Below are 24366 nucleotides of genomic sequence, written 5' to 3'. Positions count from 1 at the left end.
AGAGTTGATCATGAGTTTTCTACATCTATCAACTGCCAGGCTAGGGAGCCAACAAGAACCTGAAACCATAACTCCGCCCATCAGCAGAAATTTGTCCAGTGATGAGAACCTATTTTACTTCTCTAACTTCTTCCCAGACAGATTTTAGAAAGTCGGATACACGGCATGGCAACAGAATAGGTCTAAAAGAAATTCATTCCTAATAATCTAGATTTGCTAGATCTGCGTTACAGACTCATTCAAGTCTTTGCAATGGATTCATTCCAGTGCTTAGGCACTTTGCATTAAAGCTACTGTTAATTGGGGTCTCAGACTGATCTTAAGTGTAATCTTTAAAACTTTAAACAACCATTTTTAGGGGGTTTTTATTTTTGAAATTTCTATTAATATGCCTTTATTCCGATTCCAAACAGGCTGGTTAAGTGACACTATACAAATCCGTTTAAAACCAAGTTATCACACAAATTTTCCTACTTTCAGAATGGCCAAATATATATGTAAATTCAAGTGTTTCATTTAAAAGCTTTCTATTCTGCATTAGCAACATTCACAAGGGGGAAATTTCCATCTAAAACCATTCTTAGCTTCACCTGCCATCTCATAACGGCTTGTTAAATTGGAAATACTTTTATTCAGTGGAGTAAGGGTTGAAGTAAACAATATATTCAACTCGGGGTTGCTGCTGAAAATGGCAACCTTGTGTCAAGTTCTATCGTGTAATATATAAACAGACTTCTTGGTGTACTTTTCCCCTCAAACACACATCAGCCTGTATCAGTGATGTGACATGACAGTAGAAAAGCTTAATGTAATGTCACACCACAGGAAAGTCTACTTCTGTGAGACTGAATTGAAAGAATACAACACGGGCCTGCCATTTTAGCAGCAGTCCTATGTTAAACATCATGGACAAAAACGCATGGTCGCTTTAGCCTCCTTTATTCTGTTTCAGCCAGGATTCAGCCAGGATCGAACGCATGCATTTCACTGAATGTGCATTCGATCCTGGCTGAATCCTGGCTGAAACAGGGAATAAAGGAGGCTAAAGCGACCATGCGTTTTCACCCCATGTCTACTTCCTCAAAGACCTGGCTATTCTGAAAGTATTTTCAGATGCAAATAAAAAGTACATTACAAGATACCACAGGTTTCCTCAATAAACAGTCCACTGATAATCTCCCAGAAAACAACACACCAGCAACAATGAATGAAGATCTGCTACACACCAACACTCCACACAAAGATGGACTATAAGCCATTAGGAATGTGGTCCATGATAATGCAACAACATTGCTATGTCTACTCCCATGGCACCTCACAATAGGTTGGATTCCACAGTCTGCAACAGTCCTTGCGCAAACACAAGTGTTAAAATTACTCCTTGCTGTCTGCTGACATTCAGTTAAAGAAACTGTATCCCCCTCAATCTTTTCCACTTGTGCAAGATATAGCACAAGGTGTTTCTTCGGATACTAATTTCAAAATTCAATCAGATCATGTGAAACTTTTTTGTACATTCCATTGGTCTACACACACATTGCTATTTCATTAAAAATTATACTAATGTGCTACTTGTTGCTGCAGCCGTTGCACTACCCATTTCTGGAGCCAACCTATTCATAGTTGACTTACAGTGCATTCCTGAGAGGAATTCCTGCACCGGTCATAGGGGGCAGCGCCCCCCCCCAAACCTCCTCATGGCGTGAAAAATCTGGGTAACCCTTCTTAGGGTTGCACGGGAGACGCGCCATCTAAAAAGGTGGCGTATCTCGCCAAAATAAAAAAGGGGCATTCCCGGCCAAAAAGGTAGGGTTGCCAGGTGCCCGCTGGTGGTGGGCAAACCCCTGGCAATTGAATACTTGAGGGTCAGCGGGCAAATGTGCATGCACGCGTGCATACCGCACGTGTCACTTCCGGTTTAGAACCGGACGTTCCGCCTCGTGAGGGGCCTTATACATCTTAGTTTGAGTGGTAAAGGGCTGCTTTACCACTCAAACTATCAGATATAAGGCCCCTTGCGAGGCGGCACTTCTGGTTCTAAACCGGAAGTGATGCACATGCATCGGCGTGCGCACACACACATTTACACGCAAAAGCCTCCCACTGGAGAAGAACAGGGACCTGGAAACCCTACTGAAAGGACTTTGGAGGCCGCCTAAAGGTGACTCCTCCCCCAGCCCAGCGCCAGAACACCCTGGGAACGCCTTCCGGGATGCCGGAACACGGGCTTTTATGGCAGCATCCCAGGATGGCGCTGCCATGGCAGCGGCCGGCGCCCAGCGTCTGGGCCTTCCTGCCAGCATTTGGGTCACTAACGCTAGTGTAAGTTGCACGGACACCGGCGCGGGGGGCCCAAACGCCGCTGCGGCACCTTCCTGGCCTCCTAAGGGCTTTCAACCTTCAGGCTCAGGAACGCGCTGTTTGAGCAACACTTTCTCTCATCTCCCAAACCCAAGCACTTCTCCTGCATCTGAAGCAGATCAACAACTTCTTCACCATAAGGATCCATGCGAAGAAGGCCCACTGAACAATTCTACCAGGCCCAACAACTTCCATCACAACATAAACCTGGGCCTGGACTAGGGTTGCCAGCTTCCGGATGGTGGCGGGCAAACCCCCGGCAATTTACCCCTCTGCCCACCGACCACCTGCGGGTCGGCAGGCAAAGTGCACGTGCATGTACATACCGTGCGCACGTCACTTCCGGTTTACAACTGGAAGTGCTGCCTCGCGAGGACCTTATATCACTCAAACTCTTAGATATCACTCAAACGTTTAGTTTGAGTGGTAAAGGGCCACTTTTAAGAGGCATAAGGCCCCTTGTGAGGCGGCAGTTCCGGTTCTAAACCGGAAGTGACACTTGTGCGTTGGTGCACACCCGTGCACGCACATTCCTGATATTAGCAGAATAGCCTCCCGCCGGAGGAGAGGGGGGACCTGGCAACCCTAGCGTGGACCAGTCCGCACAGGAAATTCACTTGGAGTGCCTCGCAGTGCGCTTCTGTGATGGATACATAAACCCGCTGGTCACAATCCAGCTACTACCTTGAACGCACCACACAACCCATCATCTGCAGTAGGGCTCCCCAAACCTTTTGAGCCTGTGGGCACCTTTGGAGTTCTCAGCCAGGGTTGTGGGCACAATGACAAAATGGCTGCAACAGGAAGCAAAGCCAACCACATTATGTCGGAGACAGAAGTTACATATAAAGACAGTGACTCTTCAACAGTTCACGAAGAAGCTCTGTATAACAGGATGACTTTTTATTTGCACAGCCAATCAGGATCCCTACTGGGCAAAAGCCCCACCTAGCCCCACCCACTTTCTGAAAGCAGGTGGCGGGCACCGTGGTACCCACAAGCACCATGTCGGGGACCCCAGATCTACCGCCAAGCCATGCAATTCCATCCACATCTGCTCCAGTTGTAACAAAGAAGCTGTGATGTCATTTCCAGGGTGAACCTGGAAGGGATGCCACACCGACAGTATCATGTCACTGGAAATGACACCATGCCATCAACGCAATGGCAGTTTTCCAGCTCGTTTTTTCTTCCGCTGCCCTACCAGCAGTCCTAATCTTTACTGGCACTTCCAGTTTTAAATTGTAATGTTTCTGGGCTCCATTTCTATCTGTTTCGGGGGCACAATTCAAAGGGGTGGTTCTTTCCTACAAGGGCCGCCCTACATGGCTTGGGGCCAGAGTACTTGAAGGGCCACCTCCTCCTATACTGTCTAGACTGCCAGCTACGTTCTTCCTCACAAGCCCTCTTCTGGATGCCCTCCTGCAAAGGTGAGGTGGGTGGCAACCAGAGACGGCGCTATCTCAGCAGTGGCCTCCTTTACTGTGCAATGCCCGCCCCTTCAATCCCATCTGCTGCCTACCCTACTCTCTTTTAGGTGCCAGGCTGAAACACGTCTGTTTACCAAGACATTTAATGACAGGGTTGATGGATTGTTATTAACATTGTTCTATAGTTTTGCTTTCAGCTTGAGAAATGTTTACAACACATTTTAAGCTGCTCCATGCCTTATGTTTTATACTCTGGCTGTATTTTTGTTTTGTTTTTTAATGCAATGAGTATCAAAGATTTGTCGTGTTTCTTTCTATAAGCCTCCCTGAACAGGTTCCCTGAGAAGTAGTACAAAAATGTTCCAAATGAATAAATAATGGCTAACCAGTCAGCCATAAGGACTTGTAGTCAATGGCTATAAAATTATGCATGGTATGGAGAGTGGACAGGGAGAAGCTTTTCTCCCTCTCACATAATACTAGAACACAGGGTCATCTGCTGAAGCTGGAGGGTGACAAATTCAAAACTTATAAAAGGAAGTGTTTCTTCACATAACGCATAGTTAAATTGTGGAACTCCCTGCCCCAGGGGGTGGTGATGGTGGCTACCAACTTGGAAGGCTTTAAGAGGGGAGTGGACATTTTCATGGAGGAGAGGGCTATCCATGGCTACTAGTAAAAATGGATACTAGTCATGCTGCATACCTATTCTCTCTAGTATCAGAGGAGCATGCCTATTATTTTGGGTGCGGTGGAACACAGGCAGGATGGTGCTGCTGCAGTCGTCTTGCTTGTGGGCTTCCTAGAGGCACCTGGTTGGCCACTTGTGTGAACAGACTGCTGGACGTGATGGGCCTGGGTCTGATCCAGCATGGCCTTTCTTATGTTCTTATGCTGGATCTGTGTGGAGGTGGGGCGGGCTGAAGGTGGGTAGGAGGAGGAAGGGGAAGCTGGACCAAACAAATAGGAAGTGGAAATAGCCCTGTTGATATTATACCACATGGGCTACAGTTGTTCCAGCTTCTTCCATTGCCATGCCAGTAAACACACCTTTTGGGGTTTGAATACGTGTCACAAATTAGGAATCAACTGGTATATATGTAAAATTACGGCCAAGGAGTTAACTAGTTGGCAGTCCAGATGTCAAGTTAAGTTTTCATGCAGTCTATCAGAAAAGGAACCCCAGGGACAATTAAGTCTCAGACAAGGGTAGCTTTCAGTCAGCCAAACCACAGGCAAGAGTATCCCGTAGCTTCCCTTTGCCAGTTATCCACTGAATTTGAGGTTTGCAGAAGGCAAGAGACCTGTGGGAGATCGATAGGCACGCTTGGCAGTGGAAAGGAGGAGTACATGAATGTGTCAATTGTGCCACAGTGTACACACCAGGTCTTTTGCAAAGGCATCCTCCCTTCCCACATACTCACACTAGCGCCAGGTTCTCCAGGTTCACCAGGGCTGCCTTGAAATCCTTGAGGGCCCTGAAAGAAGACCACAAAAGGACTCCTCAGTGCTTACCTCAGTAACGGGTGACACTTCCCTTTGTTTCAAACATGAGAGACCATCCAACTAGGCTCAAAGGTGTGGGTACTTACAGGAGATCCTGAGGGTCCCGGAGGGCCTCGTGGTCCCATAGGTCCCTATATTTGGAAATTTAAAAAAAAACATTGTTAAAAACCAAAAACTAATCTGGCACAAGTGGGACCTTTGGTCCCAACTGCAAAGGTATAAAGAACCAGAGTAGACGTAATTTTGTGGCAGTTGCTCTGAAACAGCTCCTTCCATTCTTTCTCTCCCCCCACCCTTCAATGCACCATCCAGGACTATTTGTATTTATAGAAGTCACTTGGAGGCAAAAAAAAACCACACGTGTGCTCACTTTCTCTTGGAAGCGATCCATGTTTACAAAGCCTGAATTTCATTTACAGCTTGCCAAGAATGGCTAGAGAGTAGAAATTTCCTGCTGGAAGCCTTGTGGGATCTTCGAGAACAGTAGCTGCTGTTTTGTTTTGTTTTGGCCTACTTCAGCCCTCGATCCAAAAGTAACAGAGACCCGGCCCCCTTAAAACAAATCTCTCTGTTACTTCCCTCTCTATAATCATCTATTTCGACTATTTTGGCCCACGGTTCAGGATGCTCTGGCAAGGAGTATAAAGTCCCCCGGGGCCATTTTTAATTCCCTATTTCATGTTGAGCGGCCCGCTTGAACCGCTGGGGCAATCTTGAAATGCAAAACCAACAAATGCTAAACGTAAAGGAAAAAACCTTATTTATGAGATGCGGTTGGCTGAAGCTTGGGCACTAGGAAAGCCATGCTGATAAGCGACTGAGGCAGTCTGGTTAATAAGAAAAGGAGCACCTCGGCCTCGTTCCAGTACCAGTTTTTAGAGGCCCAGGCCAGGGAGCTGATGCCATCAGCTCTTGAGGGAACTATGAAGGGCCTGAGAGACACCAGCTGATGTAGGTTCTCTTCCACCTTCCCTGGAGCTACTGAAAGAGAGATATCCAGGCCAGGGAGTTCATAGCCTTTGTCCGGTGCTGTGTTTCTCATGCTAACTGTGTGTACCAAGAGAACGCACTATACACAACCTCCTCAGTATGTACAACTGCCATTTTTGTCTAAAAAAGAAAACACTTGGATTTTGCAGCTTCAGTGTGCATGACCTCAAAAACTAGATTTCCACAGGTTTGAGCGCAAAATATGCACACTGCCCATGCAAAATATGCACACTGCCCATTCCAGACAAAATGCTGACTGCGCATACTGAGGCGATCGCTCTAGTGCAGTGATGGCGAACCTTTTAGAGGCCGAGGGCCCAAACTGCAACCCAAAACCCACTTATTTATCGCAAAGTGCCAACACGGCAATGTAACCTGAATACTGAGGTTTCCTCCCAGCTTGGCAAGGAGGGGGGCCGCGGGGAGTGCAGGGAAGGGGGGGCGGCTTTGAAGGGCTCCGCGCTCCGCTTCAAAGCCCCCGCCGCCCCCGCGCGTGCCCACAGAGAGGGCTCGGCATGCCGGACTTGGCATGCGTGCCATAGGTTCGCCAACACGGCTCTAGTGCGTTTCCCTGGCACGTAGGATAGGAGCACAAGAAATGTAACGCATGATGAGGGCTACCATCAACTCCTCAGAAGACAACCAGTGGCCCCAGATAATTTCTAATGTGGTTTTCTCTTTTCTTGGATGATATATAGACAGAACTCAAACCCTACTGGCTTCAGCAGGACTGTGCTAGCTGACTATCAGTTGCAAAACCTGGGTGTGTCTAAGGATGTTTTCTCATGTGAGGCTTGAAGGGGTTCCTACTACCGGTATATTCAGTTTGTAACATGAATAAACACCAGCAAGGGCTAGAATGCTCCTTTACATGAAAAACACTTCTGTTTAAAAACGGACTCAAGTCTGATAGCGCCTTAAAGACGAACAACGTCTATTTCAGCATGGGCTTTCTCGAGTCGGTGCTCACGTCCTCATCCAGTGAGCTCTGACTCACCAAAGCTTATGCTGAAATAAATTTTGTTACTCTTTATGGTGCCACCAGACTCCTGTGCAATTTTGCTGCAACAGGCTAACACAGCGACCCCTCTGGAATTATTGTGTTCTGTTGTAACGTCATGTCTGAAAAATGGTGTTCAGATTCATTTGGATCGTCTATTTATTTATTTTATTTATATCCCACCTTTCTCCCCAGTGGGGACCCAAAGCAGCTTGCCTTGTTCTCTTCTCCGCCATTTTATCCTCACTACATTTTATCCTGGGAAGGAAGGCTAGGCTGAGAGTATATGACAAGCCCAAGGTCACCCAGCAAGCTTCCATGGCCGAATGGGGATTCAAAACGGAGTTCCCCAGATCCTAGTCCAAAACTTCAAGCACTGCACCACACTGTGTGTTTCTAGTTCTGCTCTGGGGAGCGCCACTTCATATATGATATTCTCCTACGCAACGATCATCCAGTTGCATGTAATTATGCACAAACAGACACCTGTGATTCTTCACACAATAGTACAGACAGGGTATACCTTTGTTTCCTGCACAGGAAAATATCAAGTGTAAACCTTATACGTGCAGGAAGCGTCCCAGAGAAACACATGTATTTTCTTTTCACGTGCCATTGCAGAAACTGTTCTGGTCTAAACTAGTCTCTGAACAGAAGAACCAAGTGGTGTATCTGTTGCTGGGCCATCTCACGCTGTAGGAGGGAGGATCAAAGGTTTGAATGCTCCCCCTTCATAAAATACTTCCTACATCTGCCAGTGAGAAAGTTCTAGGCTAGATCTTCCCTGCCACATGTTTGTTTTGTAAGTGTAGACCGTGTTTTATGTGAGGGAATATAATGGTACAATCCAAAACACAAACATCAAAAGAGATTCTGTGGGCTGATTAAGCTCTTAATAATGGACATGAGCCATGGACTTTACATACTGGGGGTAGATTGGTATTTTTCGCATTTGGGTTTAACAGGCACGAAAATTTTCGGAAAATCCGGAAAAAAACAAATCTCCCCAAACCAATATGTTTTTTCCCCCAGCTTTTTCAAAAAAAAATTGGGCCCATTAAACCCTATGGGAAATCTTCGTGGGACTCGGGGGGGTGGGGGGATGGTTAAGGTAGAGCCACCAAATTTTTAGCTTAGCTACAAGTGACTCTCCTTACAGGAACCCCCAAGTTTGGTGAAGACTGGGTCTTGTAAGAAGAGGCGCCAAATTTGCAGCATAGCATAGCTGCAAATTAAAAAATACCCCCCCAAGCCATGAAAAGTTTTCCCATGAACTAATATAGGAGCCATTTCCTATAACTTTTAAAGGGAACAGCTCCATGTTACCCTATAGTGAATCTTTCCGGGGCTCTACTGAAAATTTAGTGCCTCTACCTTAAAAAATAGTCCCGTCCCCCCGAGCCCTGGAAAGATTCGGCTTTTTTCAACTTTTTCCTTTTTGGCTCTATTAAAATGGTGCCTCTTTTTTCAGTTCAGCATATCCGAATGCATACCGGTAGTAGAGAATAAAAGTACTCTTGCCCTTCAACATTTAGGGCTATCTAAATGAGGTCAAATGCCATCAATCCTGTATATCTATATGTATATTTAGGAGTAAATGCCAACAAGTTAAATAGGACTTACTTCCCAGTACGTGTCCTAAGTATTGTGGCCATGTCCATTTTGGCCATTTTCAAGATGGCGGAACCATCACAACTTTCATTGATGCCTACAAGGACCATAAGGTTTGCTAATATCTCAGTATTTTTACAAAGTGCACCATTTTGCCAAGCACGTTTCAGTGCCGGAGGTATTAGACATACTCAAGGTATACTAACAGCACAGACTTACACTGGTTAAATAGTCACTCCCTCTTCTCAGGAAGTGTCAACCCCAGAGAGTGCCAAGGTTGGCATTTGCCAAGATTAGCCAAGTATCTGCTCCCCTAGGAAATCTGCTATTTACACTATGCATGAAGTGCCCAAAGTCAGAGGCATTCTGGAAGAACTGCACTCCCTACCTCCTTGCCTGTCACAATCCTGGGGCTATTATAGTCACTAGGAAACACGGGGAACAGCAGTTACATGAATAAAACTACAGATCTGGAACACAGACTTCTCAGCACCATTAAAACTATAGTTCTCAGGATTTTTTCCCCAATAAGCCATCCATGATAACATAAAACTGATAATACCTTTGTAGAACAGATATGCCTTCAAAGGGCTTAGAAACTCTCTGATTCCTTACCATCGGTCCTTGCATGACTCCCATTTGAGCACCACCAGCTTTCTCGTCAAATCCTCCTGCCATCTGAGCAGCAAAGTTCTACAAAGAGGAAGCACACACGCACACACACACAAAAAAACGCCCAGTCAAATCTCGGCAAAGCCATTTCAATGGGATGAGGAATGCAAGGTGATAAAATGGAGAACATTTGTTCAATAGGGAACATGAGAAGGCTTTTCGAAAGCTCAAGAGTTTGCCTTAGTATCTGATGGGCAACCCTAAACACATCACAAATTAGGGCAAGTTGATTCTCTTTTCACATTTTCACATTCCTTGGGGTTTATGCCTCAGGGAAAATATTTATGGGGGTAATATTGGTGGGAATGATTTTCACCTGGAGGGAAAAAAAAATTAAGGATTTCCAAGCAAGCATTTGCAGGGACCCCCTGGCTCAACGACTTTGTTTCAACGCTTGCCACAGACGATGAGGGGGGAGGTCTACAATGATAGAAATCAATCTAAGACAGAAAAAGAGAACACAGGCCTTCAAACCACTTCTTAGGAAAACAAAGAGTGATTCATAACACCTGGAGACAGGGTGTCTGTAACACTCAGGTACATCAGTGAATCTAAAGGACACTTGGAATAATTAAGAAGTGTGGTTTAAAAATGGACGCTGTCGAAACAGACCTGGCTCCCCAAAAAGATGATGAAGAAGAAGAGGCGTTGGTTTGTATATGCCGAATTTCTCTACCTTTTAAGGAGAATCAAACCGGCTTACAATCTCCTTCCTTTCCTCTCCCAACAGGCAACTTGTGACGTAGGAAAGGCTGAGAGAGTTCGGAGAGGACCATGACTAGCCCAAGGTCACCAGCTGGCTTCATGTGGAGGAGTGGGGAAACTAACCTGCTCATATGGAGTCCACCGCTCATATGGAGGAGTGGGGAATCAGACCCAGTTCTCCAGATTAGAGTCCACCGCTCTTAACCACTACACCGCGCTGGCTCTCTAGAGCGCTTGCACACAATTAGAGGTGAACAGGAAGGTTTAATGCTGCCCAGAAACAACTGAACACACTTATGCACAGGGGTCCATTATATCAACTGTGGGTTAGTTATTCCTTGATGTATTTCAACGGCCCCTTTGTAGCCACCAAAAGGATGGTTAGACAACAGCCAAGGGCAGATACTGTACACTTTTTTCAAGGCATATCCCTATGTGGAGTAGCAATTCTAATATTTATTAGGGATAAAAAAGTATACGAGGAGTCGTCTGTAACCTCAAAGCAGTCTCTATTAAAGGGATATGATCTTAATATATTCTTTTGTGGAACAACATGTCCAATAGCTGCAAGCAGACAATGGGAATAATCTTCTACTTAATTATTCCTTTAAAAGGTAAAGGTCCCCTGTGCAAGCACAGGGTCATTCCTGACCCATGGGGTGACGTCACATCCCGACGTTTACGAGACAGACTTTGTTTACGGGGTGGTTTGCCAGTGCCTTCCCCAGCTGTCTTCCCTTTACCCCCAGCAAGCTGGGTACTCATTTTACTGACCTCGGAAGGATGAAAGGCTGAGTCAACCTTGAGCCGGCGACCTGAAACCGACTTCCGTTGGGATCGAACTCAGGTTGTGAGCAGAGCTTGGACTGCAGTACTGCAGCTTACCACTCTGCACCATGGGGCTCCTAATTATTCCTTTATATGCTTGATATTGTATATGAACTGCTAATAGTTTTAGTCCTGGGTAAGATACAAAGGGTCAAAGAGTAGAAATTCAGTTATGTCAGTAACTCTAAAAAGTGTTGTTCAGGAAACTCACCAATGGATTGTGTATCTTTGTCTGGACTTGCAGATGATTTGATTGTTCCAAAATCTACCTTGGAAAGCTGCTGCCAGCCAGAGTAGACAATGCTGAGATTGGTAGACCAATGGTCAGAAAAAAGCTACCTCACATGCTCAGCTCACACAACATTGTCCTTGTGACCCACAACTAGTCCTCAACATCTCCACGAATGAGGCTTCCATTATTCACTTAGAGCCTCAGCTGTACGTTACTGCTTCAGATGTTGTTAAGGAAAGTCTACATCTGGCTGTGGCAGGCTTTATACTATTAGTGCAAGCAAAGTTCACCAGGACTAAATTACCTAAGATTGGACTACCTAAACTTAAACTGAAATCGATGCGCATTACAAATTTCCTTTACTGTTTCGTAGCCTGAGGGGCAAACTACGCAATACCATTTTTAGCGAGTTGGGCCCAGGTACCCCAATCAGGTACCCTGGACCAAACTCACTTCCTCACAGCCCCAAAGCAGCTCTGCGGAATGTCATTTTTAAAGCTTATGGGGGCCTGATTCAGCTCGGGACTGCTGAAGAGGGGCTCTCCCTCTTCAACCATTTTTCCAAGCCAAAATGGTCCCAGTGGGGATTCCTCACTGGGGCTTCTGGGCGGCTAAAAGGAAGAGGAAGAAGAAGAGCTGGTTTTTATATGCCAACTTTCTCTACCTTTTAAGGAGAATCAAGCCAGCTTACTATCTCCTTCCCTTCCTCCCCCCACAACAGACACCTTGTGAGATAGGTGAGGCTAGAGTTCGGAGAGAACTGTGACTAGCCCAAGGTCACCCAGCTGGCTTCATGTGGAGGAGTGGGGAAACCAACCCGGTTCACCAGATTGGAGTCCGCCGCTCATGTGGAAAGCGTTAAAAATGTATCTTGTAGTTTGGCCCTCAGTGCAGCCCAGAGACAGGCACACTTAAACCTTCTGAAATCAGTTGGCCTTTTTTTTGCCATCAAGTCACAACTGACTTATGGTGAGCCCAGGTGGGGTTTTCAAGCCAAGAGACATTCGGAGGTGGCTTGCCATTGCCTGCCTCCAATGTCACGTCCCTGGTATTCCTTGGAGGTCTCCCATCCAAATACTTTCCAGGATCGAGGTTGAGAGTGCGTGACTGGCCCAAGGTCACCCAGCAAGTGCCCATAGTTTACATGTGCCCTAATCTATGCTGGATTCGTGTGGCCCAAATTTGTACCCCCCAGAAGGGATTGTAATTTGCTCTTTAACGGAGGGGTTTTAAAACTTTCTGCCCTGAGGGAACCTTCCCACTTCAACATATCTTCCAAAGAGCCTCTAATAGGGCGAAGACACATGGTCGCTTTAGCCTCCTTTATTCCCTGTTTCAGCCAGGATTCAGCCAGGATCGAACACATGCGTTTCACCGAACGTGCGTTCGATCCTGGCTGAATCCTGGCTGAAACAGGGAATAAAGGAGGCTAAAGCGACCATGCATTTTCGCCCCATGTATTACAGAGGATTTCTGGGATAATAAGGCATCAAGATCTTATGGGCCACTGGCAGCTCTTCTGGGCATCAGTCTTCCCCGGAATGAGCCAAAAATGTGTCCACGAACACACGCAATACAGGCTAAGATTGGTAGTGATGAGTAAGCAGAGGATGTGTACCAACTTTTTACCAAATTTTACCGTTACCAAATTTTTCGTTGTAACTGTATTACATTTCTGAGGAAGCTCGCTCAAGGTTTCCCCGAACAAAGTTTGAAAACCACCTCTCTGACACAGCAAAAATTTACAAATTGCAAAGGAATTCCAGCCAATTAAAAAACATTGCGACCCTATTTTCATTCTGAGTATTTCTGAGTATTGGACTTTTTTTTTTTTTTGGTCACATGGGCTATGTGCTGAAAAACTGAATTAAACCGAAGGCTTTTGCTTAGTTAGGACACCAGGAATGGCTAACCGACCGTACAGTGAAAGGACTCTTTTAATCTCTTTCGGTGACCACACGTCCTGGCATGTCGAAACCCGAGGGGGCAGGACAGCAAGGAGAGGATACTCACTCCACCAAGGCCAGGGGGACCCGGGGGTCCAGGAGGGCCGGGATTGCCAGGTGTACCAGGTTCGCCATCTCTGCCACGTGGGCCAGGAACACCCTGCAGAAAACAAGGAAGGGAAATGTTCCCCAAAAGTCAGGTCGGGGAACGCATCCTCTGTCCTCACATTACACTGGAAAAATTCGGGGAGGGGGGGGGAGTCATGCTGCTCAGATCCGTATATTTAATGACTAAGCATATTTTAATCTATCATAAATTCTTCCTTACTAATTTGACATGAGTATTAACAAAGAAGAGGGAGAAGGAGAGTTGATTTTTATATGCTGACTTTCTCTCCCTTTTAAGGAGAATCAAACTGGCTTACAATCTCATTCCCCTCCTCTCCCCACAACAGACATCTTGTGAAGTAGGTGGGACTAAGAGAGTTTGGAGATAACGATGACTAGCCCAAAGGCACCCAGCAGGTTTCATGTGGAGGAGGGGGAAAACCAAACCGGTTCCCCCAGATTAGAGTCCATTGCTCTTGTGGAGGAGTGGGGAATCAAACCTCGTTCTCCAGATCAGAGTCTACCGCTCTTAACCGCTACATCACACGGGCTCAAACCAAGGACAGTTACATTAACACAGAGAAATGCTTGGGGAAGAATCACTGGCTACATGGGTACACCATCATATTAGATGATGCTAAGCAGATGTAATAGCCAGTAGTCGATGTACTGGTACGTACATTCAGGTATTCCAGGAAACAAGGCTGGGATTGGGCAGCAGGTACTGTAGTAGGAAACATGATCCCCTGTACCAATAATGTGATGTGCAAAAGGGCATCCAAATGAAGGGAGCAGCGCTTCAGGTGCTACAAGCACGTAAATCGAGGCCCACTTCCTCTATGGGAATGTCCCGCTAAGGAGAAAACACCATCAGAACATAGAATGGATTATTGGCCTGAGATGACAGCACAGCCTCTCATGCCATGTTAAAACACCCAACAGATTTGTCAATATCCGCTCACCTGGTCACCTGTGGTGAGCAAATACCTCCAGGCGATAAGGCAGAAAAGCACTTTGTAGATCGTGAATTGAATGTCTCCCCCCCTCCCCCTTTCAAGACCTTATTGTCCTACAATTCACTTTCACCGCTAAGTGTGGTCAGGCAAGCTGGTCAGAAAACCGTCTGCGGCCACGGAACTTCTGCAGACTTGCTTGTTTGTCTGCACAGCAATATGATTTAATCTTAAATAGGCATAAATCTCGCACACCGTCTGTTTCGACATACAGAATATTGCCGCTGAAGAGTGCAATCCTACGCAGAGTCACTTCAGCCTAAGCCCGCTGATTTCACTAGGTAGCTCTGCGTAGGATTGGCAGTCAAAATTCAGTTTTGTTACTGAATCATAGAAGTCCTACAGGCTTGTGCCTTTTCATACTTGCTGCTGAGTAATAATGGCCAAAGTTCCAAAAGCCATCTATAAGTACTCTCCTTAAACCCTCCTAAATTATTTAATTCCCCCTTCTGAACTTCTTGTGACTAATATAATACCTTTATCATGAATTCTCTGCATGTATGTGTGAATCAGCTAGAGAGACCTGCCTAGAGGAGAGGGCAAGTCTGGTATTTTCAAACAGACCAAAGCTAAGACAGGTGAATGCTGTCCAGGCACTTTCAAAAGCTTCCCCCGTGGGCGTGTGAATGGCTGATCTTACCTTTTCCCCTTTGTCTCCGCGTTCTCCCCTTGGACCTTGTTCACCTGAAGGTCCCTGAAACAGACAAGGACAGAGATAAGTTCAATTAAATGTTTGTGAAGATTTTTTTCATATCCACCCTCCCAAATATTTAAGCAATGTACCAGATGTCCCTACCTGTGGTCCAGGGGGTCCTCTTGGTCCTACAACCTGGTCAAGAGAGAGAAGGAGGGAAAAAACAGATTACCGAGGTTAGTTGGACACACACTTTGAACCGCTGGCTTCAAGAGTTGAGGGAGAGGCATACAGAAAATGTCAGACTTACATCTTTAATATCGCCGGGTTCCCCTTTTTGTCCCTGCAAAACGCAAAGAACACACTTCGTTGTTTAAGCCAGCAAATCCGTACACATGCACAATTAATGCAGTGTCTTATACATCTCACCCTAACACAATGACAACCTCTATTTAGGACCTCTGCTTAAACACCTTTGGGGTCTGTATATTTATACGGAGTAGAAAGCATTCAGTCCCGATGTTGCAAGGCAGGTATGCAGAAGCTTCACCCAAACCATGAATAGTCTCACTGAAATCAATGGAAGTATTCATCGGTCTTCAGTGAACCCAATGTTTTGGCCTTTTTTTGCTGGGTCAGGTGAGGAGGATACCGTTCGCATTGGCAGGACCGCCAGACAGCTTGATTCTGCTGTGATTCCTTAGAGCCATTTTTATGCGGTGGGTTCACTGGCTTCTGCAGATTTACTCCTGCTTTTCGCAAGGAATCGGGCCCAACGTAAGCATAGGAACGATACGCCAAATTAGTGCGTGTAGAACGGAGTCAATGAGGTTGCCAAATGACCAGCAAAAAAAATAGCCTAGCTTGTTCTTGGACCTTTATATCTTGATTTGCAGGTATCAGCAGGTAAAGCTTTCCACAGCACAGGAGTACATGTCAGTTAGTCACAATCCTCTCATGGCGATCCCATCCACCAGGAAGGGGTTTTTCCAGGCAAGACACAAGCAGAGGTGTTTTGCCCACAACACAGAGGTAACCATTCTTCATTATTTAAATCTGCACAGGGGGTTAGATCCTACATAAAGCTAAGCACTATTCCTCTTTTTCACCTCTGCAGAACATTGTTAAAAGAACAGGGGTTGGATCGTATGACTTCCTTCCGCCAAATTGTCCTCCAGCTGAGAAAGACTTCCTCCCAACAAAGTCTTTTCTCCATCAGGGGAAGCCTTCCTCCATCAGAAAAAGCCAGGCCTTTTTATGTGTGTGGTGGGACTCACTGTTACTGAGTGTGGCACTTTTGGGAGGGGGGGACAGAAAAAGCACCGTAAAAAGTCATTCCCCATTTCAGGAAGATAACTTAGCAGAAGAGTTATTGGATCCAGTTTAGCAGAAGGGAGTCATTGGATTGAACCCCCAGGAGCCAGTAATAAAACTGGCATGGGGGGGGGGGGGGCGTAGGATAAAAATGGTGACTGTGAATAGGATTCAGTTGCCTCACCTTGGGGCCAGGTTGCCCTGTTAAGAACAAAGGGGGGAAAGAAAAGAAAGCATCAGAACCATGTTTCAGTAAATCACATAAGCATTTCAATATATACCGATCCCTGCATCCGCTCACACAAGATGCAACCACAAGATATGGGAACAGGAAGACAAGGATGGGAGTGTCGGGGGTGGGGAGAGCTTTACTTTTATAAACCTGACCGCTAAGATTTCCTTTCTGTGTTAGAGATGACACCGCCCCAGCGAAACGATTTGTACAGGATTTGTACACCTGAAGTGTGACGCCCCATGCAAAATGACACCAGGGGGGAAAGCAGAGAGGGACAACCGGAATCCCCAGAGCCAGGCTACAACTCTGCAGGGCCAGCACATGCAGGGCAAGGCTAAAAACTCTGGTGTGGCTCAGTTCCACTTTGCCTTGCAAGAATTAACAGCTGAGGTTTTTTTTATCAAAGCAGCTGAAAGAACCGTGCAAATTTGTGATTCTGCATGAAGGTGCAAACACCAAAGGCTGTAATCCTATACATGCAGATTCAGGAGCAAATCCTAGAGAACTCAACAAAGCTTACTTACTTCTCAATAACCTTACACAGGAGAACAACACATCAAGTCCCCATTGACTTAAGCAGGACTTGAGTTGCAAATTTAAGCTAATTTACTTTGTACTTCCCCCATTGGTAGCAACTGGACTTTACCGAGCAAGCATGGTTAGGATCGAGGGCTGTAACTGCGTGCAGAATAAACAGCAGCATACATTAAAAAACCAAAGCATTAAGAGAGAGACACAACACAGAGGTTAATAGCCACATTCAGCACAACTGCAAAATAACAATTTGCTGAGAAAAGGCACAGTTGACTTTGGGGAGTCTCAACCCTTTGCTCACACTGGCAGCTTTACAGTGTCAGGTATTTGGGGGGGGGTTTAAAGGAGCCCCTATGGCAACCAGCATGGGCAAAAGGGTTAAAGAAGGCCACTTCTAATTTTAGTGTGTCTCCTGGGCTAAAGCTAATTTTAAAGCAATTTTTTTTTTAAATCTGAAAGGAGGTTTAAATTTTTTCCTTGCACCTTTAGCATGAGCATTACAACTTTTTTTTTTTTTTTACAAAGCATGCCTTCTGGGCAAGCCCTCGGAGAGGTAAGGATTATGAACCATCTCCAATAACTCAGGTACAAAAAAACTGGCCCCAGAAAGTGCTCTCTTGTCCCCAGGTTAAATCTTGGCCTGTTGGCCATATTCTAATAAGCCCAGAGAGCCTCCAGGCAGCAGTATCAGAGGGCCCTGAAAAGGAAAGAGCGCCAAACATTCCTTCCGCTACATCTTTCCCAAGCAGACGATTCCAATGAGATGGTCCTTTATTCAACCCCTCCTCCCTGGGACTGGGCTCAAAGCCTATACCTTTTTTTGTGCCATACACCTTGACCGGAACTATCAATAGAAACAGCTAAAGATGGCACACGGGACATAATCCCAAAAAAAAAAAATTAGCTGTGCTTCAGTCACAATGACATTAACTAGTTTAAAGGATGGGCTATTTGCATAAATTCAATTGGTTTCAATGGGATTTAGGTGCACTTTTAGTGACTACAGGAGGCACGCTGAATGCTTAAAAACACCATATTCATTACTACTATTACTACCTTCTATTACTGTCATCATTTTCCGTGGATTGCAACCTCTGACTGCAATCCTGGACACCTTGTAGGTTTGCTCAAAATCCCGCTGATTTCAACAGAGCTTTATTTTCCCCTAATGTGTTTAAGCTGGGACAGCTAGTGCTTAAAAGATTCCATAAAGGAAGAGGTTTTGCCATGTGACAATAATATAATTGGATCTCTTCTGTCTCAGGGCTGTCCCTATGAAGACCACCCTGTAATTTCTGCCCCTTAAATGATAGTTAAACATTGTGCGGGGGGGGAAGAGGAATCACACTAACATATATTTAGCTCAGTGAAGCGGTCTTCTCATTTCCTCAGCGCTTTAAAAAGCAGATAAAGTACAGTAATGCCCAGTGGGATACAGAAAAACCTGATTCAGTATTGCCTTGTGGTGCCTGGCAGTTTGGTAATTTGCCAGAAGGTCTTAGACCAAACTTGTAAATAGTCCCTCCTTCACCTGATCACCTAGGGTGAGTAAAAACAGCCCCCAGGCGACCAACCAGCCAGGGAGGCTTTTATAAACTGATAAACAATTTGTTCTTATTTTTGACTTCTTTCAGGCCACAGACAACTAACACCATGCGATCAGCCAGGGTAGTCAGCATTTTAGCGACCTAGCCCTTTTGACGGTCTTGTTAGCAACAAACTCATTTAGACTTTCGTCTCAAGACACAGACAAGTGGATCTTTCCTTAGTGAGGGCCGCAGCTCGAACGAACCAGTTATTTCAGATTTTTCTGCACCCTTTAAGCAAAGAAGCTCCCCGACCCCCCGAGCTGGATTAATCAGAAGTAGCCTTTCCCAGCAGTAGCCTTCCCATGGATGCCCCCGGATTCGCATCCATGGCTCAACCCCGCATTCCTTTTCGCTCTGATCCCTCGAGTAATTTATTTATATGGAACGGAAATAAATAAATTACGATCGCTGGTGGCGGGCCGGTCAGTTGGGCAGATGGGGCAACATTCTCCGAAGGGTATCTCGGGGCTGGCACAGTCTTTCAGTTCTTCGCAAAGTATATCGTCGCAGAGGATAGTCCCAGTGTCGCAAACACAGATCTGGCAGGGCTCGGGTTTCCACACATCTTTATCACTATACCTCTGCCCATCCTGTACACAGCTGCCTGCCTCATCTGTGCCAGAAGGGGAAGGAAAGAGGGGAGTAGGGGGGTGGACAAGAGAGGCGAAAACCAGGAGAAGGAGGGAGGAGAGAAAGAAACAGGGTCGTGACATCAGCATTGGTTACCGCGTTCCTCTACCGCGAGCGCAAACGTGACCTCCTCCGTTCCCCACCAGATCTCGTCTCCATCTCCTTCAAAGTATAAGGCGATGTTTTCGGCATATTATCACCAACAAGGAGACTCAAAATGCCTTTGGTGAACTGCATTCCCTCCCCCCCTTCATTGTCTCTCTGCCGCCATTTTGAAATGCTTTGAGAGTTCAAATGGGGGTGCCAGATGAAGGGAAACTTAAGTTGTCAGTGGTCTCTTGGTACGGTCTGCATTTTTATATTGATAAAAAGGTAAAGGTCCCCTGCGCAAGCACTGAGTCATTCCTGACCCATGGGGTGACGTCACATCCCGACTTTTCCTAGGCAGACTTTGCACTCTACAGGGTGGTTTGCCAGTGCCTTCCCCAGTCATCTTCCCTTTACCCCCAGCAAGCCGGGACCTCATTTTACCGACCTGGGAAGGATGGAAGGCTGAGTCAACCTTGAGCCAGCGACCTGAAACCAACTTCCGTTGGGATTGAACTCAGGTCGTGAGCAGAGCTTGGACTGCAGTACTGCAGCTTACCACTCTGCGCCACGGGGCTCTTTTTTTTGTTGGACTGGGGTTTAAAAACTGGATTTTAATTAATATCTGTTAATGTTTTGTTTTGTTTTGCAAGCCGTCTCGAGCAGTTTCCCAGAGAGGTGGCATTAAATAAACTGTAGAAATCTGAAAGGCTGCTTTCCATGTCCTTCCCACCAGGTCTCTAAGGATGAGGGTAGGGGAAACTATATAACCCACACATAAGCCTCTCAACCAAACCTGTGAGGTAAAGCTGAGGCAACAATTGAGTTTGGTGTGGCTGATCCCCGTTCAAATCCCTCTCCATCAAAGAAGTTCACTGAATGCAGCCTTGAGTACCATCCTGTCTGGAGCAGAGGATGCCATTTTTCAGTGAGGGCCTCTGGGAAACATAGGCCCAAGTCTGCATCCCGGTCTTCATTCCAGCTTATCTGAAGCTCAGTCGTCCACCAAAGCGAGAGTTCAAAACTGGCTGAAGCTCGAAGGAGACTCAAAACGCTGCAAGCAAACTGCTCGGCCAAACTTTTCCATACGGTCAACTTGGAGGAGGACCCCATTCCTGGAGGAGGACCCCATTCACAAGCTGCTTCTACTTTCATGCTTGTTTCACACCACTTGGCCAAAACCAGAGGCCCTGCTAGCATCCTCATCCCCCACATCCCCTCAAAGTTCAAGCCCTTAGGCCATTTCTTGACCTCCTGAGACCATTCCGGGCCACATTGTTTGTTCAGTTTGCAATCTTGACCCAACAATAACAACAGCCAACCTGGGAGTAACCGGGGACCTTTATCTGAGTGGCCTCCCTAGCCCACGGCAGAACGAAACTTGTGCCTAACAAAGAATGACGACTCTAGCTGACTCCAGGCACATAAAGACGGGGGAACGCTGTTTTTATCATCACGAAAAGCAGCAGAAAGCCCCAACAGATGTCAGATCCGTGAAATTTCTTGCAGTGGAGAGGGAGATGGAGAGTTGGAAGCAGGGCAAGAGGAGACTTTGGTGCTGCAATCAGAAGAGCTGACGGCTGTTATACCCATTAGGACAGCTAAATAGGAAAGGATTCTCGACGGAGAAGGGGGTCAGGAGAAACCCATTAAAAATGTGCCCTTTTGGCATGTTTTAAACATCCCAGTGAAGGCTGGAGAGTGGCAGAGAGATGACAGGGGGGCTATTGTGCAAGGAGCAGGGGAGCCTGCAGGAGCCCAAGGGACCCATCCAGGAATGAATGGGCCTTTTCTCGAGCGCACACAGAGCGCGATTCACATGGCTCTGCGAGGGACTCGTTTAAATAAATATGGGCAGCCTTTCAGCATCTGGAAGCCATTGCTGCCAAGTGCAAACAAACGTTCATAGAGAAGGGAACGGAGCTCGCTCTCTGACCTGGGAGAATGCTTTGAAGGGGGGTGGGAGTTATAAAAAAGATGAGATTCCCCCACACTAAGGTTAAAATCATCCAAAGCAGAGAATACACACACTCCCTATTTATTTTACACACATGCATATACTCCTTGTCACACTTTTTAGCTCAACAGATGCTACACATGAAGCTGCCTTATACTGAATCAGACCCTTGGTCCATCAAAGTCAGTGTTGTCTACTCTGACCAGCAGTGGCTCTCCAGGGTCTCAGGCAGAGGTCTTTCTCATCACCTACTTGCCTAGTCCCTTAAACTGGAGGTGCCAGGGAATGAACCTGGGACCTTCTGCATGCAAAGCAGAGGCTCTACCACTGAGCCACAGCTCATACTTTAAAGCAGAGGTTCCCAAACTGTGCTCCGCGAAACATCTCCTAGTGCTCCATGAAGAGATTGGAAAGAAAAATACTACTGTCATTCGGTTCAGTACATAGGTGCTAGGTGAAAATTAGTGCTCCGTGATTAATTTCTCTCCTGAAAAGTTCTCCATGACTCAAAAAGTTTGGGAAACTCTGCTTTAAAGCATCCTAGAGATTCCACGTCTTTGCCGCGCAGCAAAGATGCAGAAAGTCAGCCAAAATAACTATATAGCGTAGGGCCAAATGGGTCTCTAACAGTGTGATTCTAAGCAGAGTTACACCTTTCTAAGTCTGCTGAAGTCAACAGGTTGAGAAGGGCGTAACTCTGCTTAGGACTGCACTATAAGGTTAGGAATGTAGAGCAAACCACAGTCACCAATCGTCCAACAAATATTCAGGGAGAAAGGCACCTGTCCATGAATAGGCGCTGGAAGGAGAGGGCGGCCCTCTCGAAGCCATCTCAGATCAGGCTGAGTACAAGACCACTTTCTGCTGCTAACTTAGCAAGCTCGATCGCAGATACTTGTTGCACAGTAGAGCAAGGGACTCAACTTGCTTTTTTCTGGGATTTCGAGCTGCTTGCGTGGTCTGTGATCTAGATAAAAGCAAGGCTTTTTCTCTCTCCCCCCCCCCTTTAAGCTCTATTCTTTGCAATTGATTTACAGTCTGGGGCATATGGAAGCATGGATGGAATTCAGGCAATAGGAGACCTGCCCGAACACGTGAAAAGAGAGAGAGAGAGAGAAAGAGAGAGAGAGAAGTTCTTACTACCTAATAAAGTTTCCATCTTCCATCCCTGAATAATATCCCAGACAAGAAAAGCTTGTAGAGGGGAGAGAACAGACTGCCTCTATGCGGAAAAATCCATTTGATAATATGAAAAGAAATGACACCAGCATAGGAGAAATGAATTTATCCACCTCCCGATTTGGAGGGGGGAGGGAACCCTCCTTAGTTTAAATTTATGCTTGTGTACGTGCGCACATATTGTGCGCATGCATTGGGGGTGAAGAGAGAGCACAACAAACGAACTGATGGGCCTCTGGAATGTTTTGCCCCCCCTTCAGGTGGCCTCTTCAATTGGGGGAAAAAATTCCCTTCTGCTCCTTCAATGACAAAAAAAAAAAAAAACAAGAAAAGAAAAGAAAAGAAAAGAAAGATCTGTTAGCTATCAAATTCCCTGCGATCTCTTTCCTGCACCTTACATCCCTGGCTGAATGGGGGGGGGGAGAGAGAAGGGGGAGGCTGGATTTGGTGCACAAAGATCTTTCTTTGTAAAAAGCAAAAAAAGGAAACTTTCAAAAGAGTCTTGCTTGTCTGTCTAGGAATGTTCTCCTTTGTCTGGATCCCCTCTTTGAGACCCCCCACCCCACCCCACTCCGTTTAACTCTTTCCCTGCCTCTGCAAGAAGCCGGCGCGTGGATTTTTCATCCTTCGTTTGGGGCTGATTTCAGAACCTGCTTTTGGAGGTTGAGCCTCTGGAAGCCTACACCGCTTTAAACCAACTCCTCCCCACCTCCCCAGACTCCCAACAGGCCCAAGGAGCAAAGAAGGATAAACCAGCATTGCGGACTGATGTGAGTCCTCTCATTGCAATGAATAGAAAGGAGTCCTCCCTTAGGACAATGAGCGGCTTTATAGGGGAAGCGAAGGCTCTGGCGAACTGAAGATTTGGGGCACTTTCCCACTTGCCGAACAATGCGCTTTCAATCCACTTTCAATGCACTTTCAACCTGGATTTTACTGTGTGCAACGGCAAGGTGGATTGGAAGCGCATTATTTTGCACGTGTGGAAGTGCCCTATTAGGTAAAGGGCAGCCGGGGAAATCGGACAGGCCCCTTCCCGGATCCAAGTCCGCAAACCCTAAAAGCGCTCCAAAAACGATCGATCTAGACTCGGGGACCCCTCACTTAATCGTCTCTCCCCACCCCCCAAGACTTGCTTCCAGGAAGGCGAAAAGGCACAACTCACGTATGTCCGCATCCTGACCCTGGACCACTGCTAATAAGACGACCTGAGTAGCTGCCAGGAGCACAAGAGTCCTTGAATCCACGAAGCTGAACATGTCTAAATGTTAGACATGCAGGGACTTTGCGCGGCGGAGGCAGGCGAGGGAGAGGGAGGAGGAGGAGGAGGAGGCGACGGTGGTAGTGTTCCCCAGTGGCTACCGAGCCTTCATGCAGCCGACTCTCCCCTCGCTCTCGTCTGCGGAACCAGGAGGATCCCAAAGCAGGCAAAGTCCCCTGCCGTCTGCTGGGGCGGCGGCGGCTCTCTGGTCCCCTCCGCCTCCTCGCCGCCGGCGTATATGCCCGGGCCCCCGTCCTCCCTGCCCCCCAGCGGCGCTGTAACCCGAGCCCCCGACGTTAGAGACCCCTCCCCGCCTCCGATCCGGAGCCCCGGCCCTCCAGCCCAGGCGGGCGGCGGGCGGACCGGAGGGAGGCGTGTTTGCTTATGGGATGCAGGGGGGGGGGGCTTCGGAGCCTGGCACTCCCTCTCCCCGCACCCCTCCCACCAAGGCACCTCGACGGCCGGCAGGCTGCAAAGGGAAAGCCCTCCGTCCCACCCGCCCCGTCGCGAGAAGAGGTCCCCTCTCCTCCGGCTGCAAGCGGGG

The 24366-nt window shown here is 46.9% G+C and overlaps 1 protein-coding gene across 1 annotated transcript in view; it reads right to left on the bottom strand.

The window, feature by feature from the left end:
- The window catches only part of COL2A1 (collagen type II alpha 1 chain), a 112687-nt gene extending 88839 nt beyond the window's left edge, over nt 1-23848 (bottom strand). The window contains exons 1-10 of the mRNA XM_056867231.1: nt 23727-23848; nt 19112-19321; nt 16535-16551; nt 15347-15379; nt 15199-15231; nt 15043-15096; nt 13349-13441; nt 9514-9591; nt 5384-5428; nt 5216-5269 (exon numbers count right to left, since the gene is read on the bottom strand). Of these exons, the coding sequence (XP_056723209.1) occupies nt 5216-5269; nt 5384-5428; nt 9514-9591; nt 13349-13441; nt 15043-15096; nt 15199-15231; nt 15347-15379; nt 16535-16551; nt 19112-19321; nt 23727-23820 (711 nt within the window). The 5' untranslated portion in view covers nt 23821-23848. The remainder of the gene's footprint in view (nt 1-5215; nt 5270-5383; nt 5429-9513; nt 9592-13348; nt 13442-15042; nt 15097-15198; nt 15232-15346; nt 15380-16534; nt 16552-19111; nt 19322-23726) is intronic.
- Nucleotides 23849-24366: the final 518 nt, after the last annotated feature.

Source organism: Euleptes europaea, chromosome 1, assembly GCF_029931775.1.
Source record: "Euleptes europaea isolate rEulEur1 chromosome 1, rEulEur1.hap1, whole genome shotgun sequence".
NCBI lineage: Eukaryota > Metazoa > Chordata > Lepidosauria > Squamata > Sphaerodactylidae > Euleptes > Euleptes europaea.
Note: the sequence above shows the minus strand (reverse complement) of the source record. Positions and strands in the feature narration are given on the sequence as shown.